Consider the following 10,292-nt stretch of genomic DNA (forward strand, 5'->3'; position numbering starts at 1 on the left):
GAACGTTCCTAATGCGGTTTTCGGGATATAGTGCATCAAATATTTGAGTGAGCCAGTCAAAATGTCCGGTGACTATGAGTTTGCCAACGACAATTTTTCGAATCGACTTGAAAGGACCGTTGGCCCGACGGATTGGGGCAAATACGTACGTTTTTTGTGCAAATGTCCCAACAACATTACGATCAACAGGTTTGAGGGTGATTTCAAAGTGTGTCGGTCAAGCTGAGTAAGTCTGAGTTTCATTTAGAACAACTGGCCTAAGTGTATCGAGATAGGAAGTCACTGAAACGGGCAAAGCGCTGGCATGAGTACCGTAAATATTGCTACTGTTCTCTAGCAACCAGGATGATCCTAACAGCAGTTGTTCTGATTGTTAAAAATATCCTTCGTTGGTGATTGAGAGCAGCATTGCGTTCTGTCCAATTAAAGTTATACTGATAATCAGATTCACCCAACTTGCGGTATGCAACATGTCTGATTTACAAAATTTTATTTGTCGTTCAGCTGTAGCGCCCTTCCGGTGGTTAACTACCATGCCACCAGAAGGAAGCACGAAAGCCTGGATACTGCCAGATTGTCCAAGTCTAGAGAGGGGAAGTCGAGAGGGAGAGGTAGCGTTCGATCCACGGACCTTCCGGTCAGTAAATTCGCGCTCTAACAACTGAGCCACTTCGCCCCCAAAAGTCTATTCACCTTAGCTATTCTTCATAAAGGGCAATCGCAACTGCAATGCACGCCGAAAATGTGACTTTTAAATCTGTTTCGGTTAGTTTCTCCCGAGTTATTTCAGCGTGGCATAAACTGGTCAATTTCTTCCGCTCGGGCATGTTACATTAAAAGAAAGCATCATTCCACTCGGTCACCCCTTCAGCGACCGTCCTCTCAATATAACTGAACTTTGAATTGGATGTCAATATCATTTTGGCACCCGTTTGCTTGCCAAATAGTCGTAACCGCACTTAGGCCTTAGTCAGCATCAGTAACTAACTAGTATCCTTTCAATCTCAAAAGCGAAAGGTAACTATTGTTAGACATCATCATCGACAGCATGACATCAGTCTTCAACACTGACGCTTCGCTACCGTGCAACCGTGATTTATTTGAAACGCTTATTGCGAAAAAAGGAATAAAGGTGGATGGGGAATGGACTTGGTGCTAGTTTACTACAATCATTCCGAGGTCCCTACACCACCAGACACTCATTCGGGCAATCTGGTTAGAAAATGAAGACGAGAACGCCGTTGACATCAAGTAGCAGCCATATATTGTAGCGTCTCCAACTAGATACCATAAGCCAGAGATAAATGGCGGAGAGTTGCGACGCTTCTCTAATTTCTTGTACACTCCGTTTTCACACTTTGCTTACCCCATATTCACAAACTAAAAACGGACATGACTATTAATTTACATTTGTCCAAGATATAGTGGCCTACTCACCCGGCTCTAATTCTCAAAAGAAATCTCGTTTTAACGGCATTCAACCGCCGTTTTCTATTTGAGAAGAGCCTTGATGCGCTCGCCTTTACACAAGTGTTCACTCTCACCATACACGGCATTAACGGTTGGCGTTGGTCGGTAAATGTCACAACAGAATTTAAGCGCGCCCATGCCTAGTGAGACCATACGAAGCGAAACCAAAGGCTTCACGAATCTTTTAGAAAGCAGGGATTACGCAATGTCAACAGAAGTGTGCAGCTAGATTAAGCTGTTGCGCGCGGGCAGGCTCACAAGCCTTATAGCTGGTGGCAGTAGCTGGCTAAGGAAACTTCAAGGACGCTGATAACTGGTGTCGTAGATCCATACATGCGTCAGAGAGTGTGCTGGTTTGGATGTTGCAATCCAAAACAAACAATCTGTTTCATCCCGTCTGATGGGTGAATCGCAAGAGTGCTCATTGAACGTGTGGGCTGGGAAAATAAAAGAATTCAATCAAATGACACCGCCCTGAAATGAGACTAATTTGGTGGCCCCAATTCACATGGTACTTGGAGGGTAATGGTTCGTGTGATCTGGCGGTTATCTTCGGTACGATAAAGTGATCTCCAAGAGAGTGTCCAAGGTAGGAGAGCGTAAAAAGTAGGACCATAGTACGTTTCCGGTTTATTTTTTAACATTATGTGAACTAAATCGTGACCAAAGTACATGAGATCACTAACCAAAACCCTTGTGGGTTATTAAGTAAGGACGGTCTTTCAGTCTCTGGGCCCAGAAAAATAAGTTCGAACCCAATAAAATATGATTGCTCCAAGTAAAGTACAATCACGTTCGCCGTTGGAAGGGTTTCCCTTGGCCGATTTGTGAATGAAAACGTCAATGAGTGGCATTCCCGAAGGGTGGTTAATCTAGGAATGATGTCGCAACCGGGGTGAAAAGAGTATCATTGTACGATTTCTCCCTAAATTGATCGGCCCCTGGTGGTATGTCTTGTGAAGCGTTGCAAATTCGACATCTTGTGTCGTTGGAAAAATTGCCCACACAACTGTGTGCAGTGAACTTTACCATCACGAACCTATGTTTTTTTTGTTGCCACTTTCACTTTTTCCCAATACCGGTTATTTTGTGGGATATCACGAACCATGTTTTTTTTGTTGCCACTTTCACTTTTTCCCAATACCGGTTATTTTGTGGGATTTTTAAATAACCTGACAGCTTTCGAAAGTTGGTCTAGTGAGGATACTCAATGATCATAATGGCGTGCCGAGCACCCATTAGTTTTCATTTGGATTGCAACCCTCCTTGAAATGTCATGCCAGATGCATCAGGATAAAACTTTATACAAATGACGAGCCACCAGTTTAATCCAAAAGCCGATAGACATGGCTGTGACCTCGGTCCTTGGTTAGAGCGCGAAATTACTGACGGAAGGCCCGTGGTTGAAACCTGGCCGCCGCATATCGACTGCTCCAGTTCAGTTTGCGGCAACCCGGCAGTATCATGGCCCTCGTGCACAGTAGCTATGCACTAAGTGTTACAGCTGAATGACTATTCTTCTTACTGGAGCAGTGGGATACCTATAAGAATAAAGGAAATCAATAAGCTGTAGTGTCCAACGCCCCAACAGCAATAAACTAAAAGTCAATACTCGTATCATTCTCCTTTGGACAGTCATTCTCCTGTCCTGAACTTCAGTCCAGTGCTTCCGCTCTTTTCTGTGGACTCACCAGAGTAATGACGCCAGGATAGAAGGACGAATGTTCAAAAGAAGTGACGTGGGTATAAACAATACATGTCCCACAAACACTACAACTGAAACCAAGTCTGTCACAGTAAGGAGTTCAAAAGAACCATTACGTCAAGCTCGATATACCAAGGCTGCTTACAACGTTCAGTTGCAGTGAACACCTTTAACGCCCATGATGTCTGCACAAGCTCTAATCATTCAAGAAAAACAGCACATCGTTCCGAAACTCAAGAAAGCTGCAAAACGAATGGACGGGAGTGTGTCGACTCAACTAACTTAACAGCATCAGCGATTACTTTTTCACCGCAAAAGTAACGAAGATAGTGGAAGCATTGCTACTGACATTCGTTTACATGCACATGGCAGAACAAACAAGCAGTCAATCAATTTATCAGCTATAAACCGTATACCATAGACACTGGTTCCAGCTACTACCGCTTCCATCACAGGAAGAGTGTGGGACATACATCCGAGCCCTGGTGGCGGTGGCCTGTTCACTTGGTTCGGAAACTGAGTAGCTGGGCATTAATGGCGATAGTTTTGAGGCATGAGCGCCGCTGACTGCGCGATTGTGTCATTTCTGCCAATGTCACTAACCATTGGTGAGTTGCGTCCCGAGGCCCCCATTCAGGGAGACAGTAGTTGTTCACCCCACGCAGTTTACCGGTTAGGGTATCCATACTTCATTGCCAGGTCATACACTATCAAACTCTTGTTTGCTTCAAATCAGCACCAGGCTAAGCTAAAAGGGCTCTGTGAGGTAGACGGTCTTCTGATATGTAAGATGAATAACCTAATCAGCGTGATTGATTAACACAAACTGAAGTCACGTCGGCGCCATAGGTATTGGAGGTTGGCAACAGCAGTCCTGGATTCCCCGATACAAGAAGTAATCTCATCTCCAGCCAGTCCACCGGAACTTACACGACTGCCAGGGTAAACAAATTTATCTAGCGCGTTGATTGACTTGTCTGAATGCATGAGTTTTTGTTTTGATCCAACCCAACCTTGTAGCAGCACTTTACACTTTGCAGGTGTGAAGTGCATGCCAAACCGTGCGGCAGAATTATTTAGGATATTTTGAAACTGGTTTACGTTCTTGAAGGATCTGAACCTAGTAGGGCAGTGTCGTCCGCATACGCAATGTCTGTGAGGGAAAGTCCCGGGAGAAATTCGACCCGAGGTTTCACAAGCAGGCAGAAGAATTTCAAGCAGCACATCAAAGTTGAAGAGAAATAGTGAGACGTGGGGCGTTTGAAGGAGCGGCGCAATTCAAGAATATGTCTCAAGGTCAATGCACAATCGGCCAGGACAAAACCCAGCTTGACTGTCAAGAAACTGCATCTCCGGCGACCGATCAACCTACGCACAATAATGCCAGAAAGAACCTTAGATGCGGTGGATACCCGGCTGATGCACCCGGCGTTCTCGCGCCCTCTTTGAAGACTGGGATGACCGTGGAGGAGCTCCATTCGGTTGGCATTCTGTTTTCGTTCTACATCTTATGCAGTATGGACGTCAGATTGTTCGCCAGGACTTAGCTATCCTATTTGAAGAGTGCGGAGTCCGGTACCATGTCGCGTTGGAAGATTGATATCTCACCCTAGATTTGTGTTGTTGATGGCGGGCATGTGTTGATGTTCCGGCCCGCTGGGTTCTCCCAATGGTTGTGTTGGAGACCAGCTGAACTGTTCTTTGATTTACTCAGCCCATCGCTCACGAAGGCGATTGACGGGACGAATTGTCGCTGCGTCTTCTTCGCATATTGTTTCACTCACACGTAACTTCTATAGACTGCCAGAACAACCAGGAGCTCAGAAAAACGGAGCTCAGTTAATTAGCACAAATGACTTCAGAAGTCGCTCTTGGTGAACCTTTTGGGGCGTGTTTCAGAAGACACCATTATCACCAGCAGACAGTAACATCAGTGTTGACGCTGGTGCTTCACTACCGCACAACCACAAAATTTATTCAACTATATTTAAAGTTTCAAAGCGAAAGCAAAACGCGGACGACAGAGGTATCTAAAGCTAGCCTATCACAAGCATTCTGAGACATGTAAGTCCTCAAGCTTTAAACCAGGCCATCTGAAAAGAAACTGACAGCCTGAACACCGATATGCTTTGCAACGTTTCTAGTTAGTCGCATCAGGGTTACAGGGACCTTATCCTGAATGGCGGACCGCACCAACACCACCTATACCCTTTGTAATCTCTTTCACCCTTCTGCCAAGCTGAAAAGAAACAGCCTGAACACCGATATGCTTTGCAACGTTTCTAGTTAGTCGCATCAGGGTTACAGGGACCTTATCCTGAATGGCGGACCGACCCAACACCACCTATACCCTTTGTAATCTCTTTCACCCTTCTGCCAAGTCAAACGTTGTGATCTAGCAGTTAGCGCCATTCTGAAGGAGGCACGGAGAACGACAATCGCCGAGCCACTGCATCTGACGGTGTTGGACGTTTTCCGCGGCTTAGACATATGTGGTAGAAAATAAGACGCCTCGCATCGTCCATCCATAGAGGCCATATTGCGCAACCTGGCCCTTACTGCAACCTGGTAGACTTGACCATTGAGACCTCACTTAAGTCAACTATATGCAGCGGAACTGTCGATTTCCAACCAACAAACGCGCCTTAATTTAGGATGCGTGTCGAAAGTGTTTCATTGAGTGCTACCGCTTACTCATCGTTTGCCGTGATTACTGCATCAACTACGGTAATGTAACCTGCCAACCTCATTCTCCAGCTAAACACACAACTTCCAGAGCAAAGTATAACCAAGTTATTTTAATTTGTACAACCTGTTTGAATCTGCAACAAACAATATTCAAACTCTTCATAATCTCTTTACACTCTTCTGTCAACTCAAATGTTGTCCACTTGGGGTTTCCGCTATTCTGAAGGAGGCACCGAGAACAACACTCATCTCGGAAGACGGTACCTTAGCATGTGTTGCACATGACCGATCCACCCCTGTTGACGAGGTTGGATGTTTCCAGTCGTTGCAGTGCCTGCTGTACATTCAAATAACCGTTTTCTAATGAACTCGTTACTGATCCATTGACGTCATTCAAAACCATCAACCCTTCCAAGGCAGCAGTGGTCAAAAATCTGAAGACGCCTCACATCAATCATCCACAGAAGCCAGGTCTGGCAGCCACACGACAACACAGTCGTTACTGTGGCCTGGTACACGCGAACCTTAGGACCTTGTAATATGCCTTTTCGACGCCACAAGTGATGCAGACTAGCGAATGTGATCCTCGCTTCTGAGATTCTTGCACTGGCCTTATCAGACACAACTCTGTCAGAGCTAGTACAACTACCGAGGTATGTAAAACCCTCCATAACCTCCAGTGATTCTCCTTGGATTGACAGAGACCAGGAGCTGTGAAGCATGACTACGCACTTTGTAGGTGATAGATGCATGCCCAAAGGTGGTATGACGGTGGTTATTCTATTCAACAGGGCTTGTGTTTCACCTTGGTCATCAAAGATTAAGGCGATGTCGTCTGCGTACTCCGGATCCACAATGTTCCAACAGCAACAATTTGAACACTGGGGGTTCGGGGAATTATACGCAGGATATATGTTAATATCTGTCCGAGTCATGACGCAGCAGGGCCAAGACGTCTTCAGCATCAACACCGACACAGTGCGCAGTGATATGTTTCTCCTGTAAGGTTGATGACTTTATCAGCATTTTGGGACTCCCTGTAGCCCCGAGAATGTGGCGTTTTCCAATTACTTCAGAGGTTGAGCAACTGAAATTCCTGTCCACCTCCACAGGGGTGGGACACGATCGCGTACTCTCCAGTCAACCATGCCAGGCATGTACTTCCCATCACGTCCACGCACAACATAAAGCTTAGTTCTTGCACCAAAAATGTCAACTTTAAGAAGCCCAGCAGCTAAAAGCGGACTAGCTCCATAGACAGTCCCGAAAACTAAAAAGTAAAAGTAGGAATGACCAACCTCTGAGGGAAAGGACATCCGTATCCTGACGTGCCGTCATTTTTTAAAATCCCACGATCGTTTCAAGGTTAACCAGTAAGTGGACAAACGGGTTTAGGGATTCACGGATTCACGGATTCACGGATTGATACACAGGATCGAGGCTTTTGCCCAAGTTTCCCGGGTCGGTTTTGTAACGTTGTGATCTAGCAGTTAGCGCCATTCTGAAGGAGGCACGGAGAACGACAATCGCCGAGCCACTGCATCTGACGGTGTTGGACGTTTTCCGCGGCTTAGACATATGTGGTAGAAAATAAGACGCCTCGCATCGTCCATCCATAGAGGCCATATTGCGCAACCTGGCCCTTACTGCAACCTGGTAGACTTGACCATTGAGACCTCACTTAAGTCAACTATATGCAGCGGAACTGTCGATTTCCAACCAACAAACGCGCCTTAATTTAGGATGCGTGTCGAAAGTGTTTCATTGAGTGCTACCGCTTACTCATCGTTTGCCGTGATTACTGCATCAACTACGGTAATGTAACCTGCCAACCTCATTCTCCAGCTAAACACACAACTTCCAGAGCAAAGTATAACCAAGTTATTTTAATTTGTACAACCTGTTTGAATCTGCAACAAACAATATTCAAACTCTTCATAATCTCTTTACACTCTTCTGTCAACTCAAATGTTGTCCACTTGGGGTTTCCGCTATTCTGAAGGAGGCACCGAGAACAACACTCATCTCGGAAGACGGTACCTTAGCATGTGTTGCACATGACCGATCCACCCCTGTTGACGAGGTTGGATGTTTCCAGTCGTTGCAGTGCCTGCTGTACATTCAAATAACCGTTTTCTAATGAACTCGTTACTGATCCATTGACGTCATTCAAAACCATCAACCCTTCCAAGGCAGCAGTGGTCAAAAATCTGAAGACGCCTCACATCAATCATCCACAGAAGCCAGGTCTGGCAGCCACACGACAACACAGTCGTTACTGTGGCCTGGTACACGCGAACCTTAGGACCTTGTAATATGCCTTTTCGACGCCACAAGTGATGCAGACTAGCGAATGTGATCATCGCTTCTGAGATTCTTGCACTGGCCTTATCAGACACAACTCTGTCAGAGCTAGTACAACTACCGAGGTATGTAAAACCCTCCATAACCTCCAGTGATTCTCCTTGGATTGACAGAGACCAGGAGCTGTGAAGCATGACTACGCACTTTGTAGGTGATAGATGCATGCCCAAAGGTGGTATGACGGTGGTTATTCTATTCAACAGGGCTTGTGTTTCACCTTGGTCATCAAAGATTAAGGCGATGTCGTCTGCGTACTCCGGATCCACAATGTTCCAACAGCAACAATTTGAACACTGGGGGTTCGGGGAATTATACGCAGGATATATGTTAATATCTGTCCGAGTCATGACGCAGCAGGGCCAAGACGTCTTCAGCATCAACACCGACACAGTGCGCAGTGATATGTTTCTCCTGTAAGGTTGATGACTTTATCAGCATTTTGGGACTCCCTGTAGCCCCGAGAATGTGGCGTTTTCCAATTACTTCAGAGGTTGAGCAACTGAAATTCCTGTCCACCTCCACAGGGGTGGGACACGATCGCGTACTCTCCAGTCAACCATGCCAGGCATGTACTTCCCATCACGTCCACGCACAACATAAAGCTTAGTTCTTGCACCAAAAATGTCAACTTTAAGAAGCCCAGCAGCTAAAAGCGGACTACCTCCATAGACAGTCCCGAAAACTAAAAAGTAAAAGTAGGAATGACCAACCTCTGAGGGAAAGGACATCCGTATCCTGACGTGCCGTCATTTTTTAAAATCCCACGATCGTTTCAAGGTTAACCAGTAAGTGGACAAACGGGTTTAGGGATTCACGGATTCACGGATTCACGGATAAAAGTAGGATGACCAACCTCTGAGGGAAAGGACATCCGTATCCTGACGTGCCGTCATTTTTTAAAATCCCACGATCGTTTCAAGGTTAACCAGTAAGTGGACAAACAGGTTTAGGGATTCAGGGATTCACGGATTCACGGATTGATACACAGGATCGAGGCTTTTGCCCAAGTTTCCCGGGTCGGTTTTGTTCTTGTCGGTCAGTGGCTGTCGTTCACCTGAAAGGCACAAGTGAAAAAAGGGTGTAGCACTACTCTTTATGTTCGAGGGGAAAAGATTCCACGTATCAGATTCGGGACCGCTAGTTTCCCCCGGGTAACTCAGGGGACGCGTTGAGGCTCAACAGTTTAGTTGCAGTGGCCTGAAAGGTTGTCCCCTGCAAACGAATTTGCGAAGGGCGCCTGTCCATGTGGCCATATTTGTGCGAGATTGCGGTGTGCGCATTGGACAATTGAAAAACTGAGCGAAGTGGTCAACGTTTCACGATGAATGAGAAAGAGAGCATGTTAGAGTATGGTTAGGGGATAAGACTCTCTAAGGCAATAACTCAGGTCCTCATGGTTACCATGAGCAAAACCAAAAAGCAGAAACAAACGCAACACCACGACGTATGCAGGCAAATTTCTGGCAACCGATAACAAAATACTCAATTCAGGTATTTGATGTGCGAATAGCCTTCGTATCAGAACTGTTCACGCTACATGCGCGTCCAGAAAAAATAACATTAAGATACATTTTAAACAAGTCCTGGCGCCAATAAGCTTACTGCCCAGCACTAACAACTCAAAGACAGGTGCTACATCCCTTCGTCACTTGTACCATCCAGGTGAACGAGAGCCACTAGAAAAAAGAACAAACCCGACCCGAGGAGATCGGTCGAAAGCCTCGACTCACTCTATCAGTCACATGCCACAGAGCATCGAAACACTTAAAAAGGTGACTATACCAAACACCACCCGAAGTGAAACGTTGGCGTCGGACACTTATAAACGTCAAACGTCAAGTGCCTTACCGTATCAAAGATTTTACAATTAAAAAATTCCATAGTGTGACGAGTATGGGATTGGTTGAACCCGCAATTAGAAATGAGGAGACAAGTTTGCAGCAATCACTGAAATGGGTTCATTTGCACCGTAGATAGCTCGAACTGCTCATAATGATTGCGTCCTAAGAACAAGGTGATATTGGTTGGTTTTAAAACACAGTCAACGAAGGGACGGAAAAGTGTG

General features: G+C 45.8%; 1 protein-coding gene across 1 annotated transcript in view; it reads right to left on the minus strand.

Annotated features, from left to right (window-relative positions):
- Nucleotides 1-9,120, minus strand: part of T265_04910 (hypothetical protein) — a gene marked incomplete at both ends in the record, with an annotated part of 66,055 nt that extends 56,935 nt beyond the window's left edge. The window contains one exon of the mRNA XM_009169770.1: nt 9,081-9,120. Coding sequence (XP_009168034.1) covers nt 9,081-9,120 — 40 coding nt within the window. The remainder of the gene's footprint in view (nt 1-9,080) is intronic.
- Nucleotides 9,121-10,292: the final 1,172 nt, after the last annotated feature.

The sequence above is a fragment of the Opisthorchis viverrini genome (assembly GCF_000715545.1).
Source record: "Opisthorchis viverrini unplaced genomic scaffold opera_v5_86, whole genome shotgun sequence".
NCBI lineage: Eukaryota > Metazoa > Platyhelminthes > Trematoda > Opisthorchiida > Opisthorchiidae > Opisthorchis > Opisthorchis viverrini.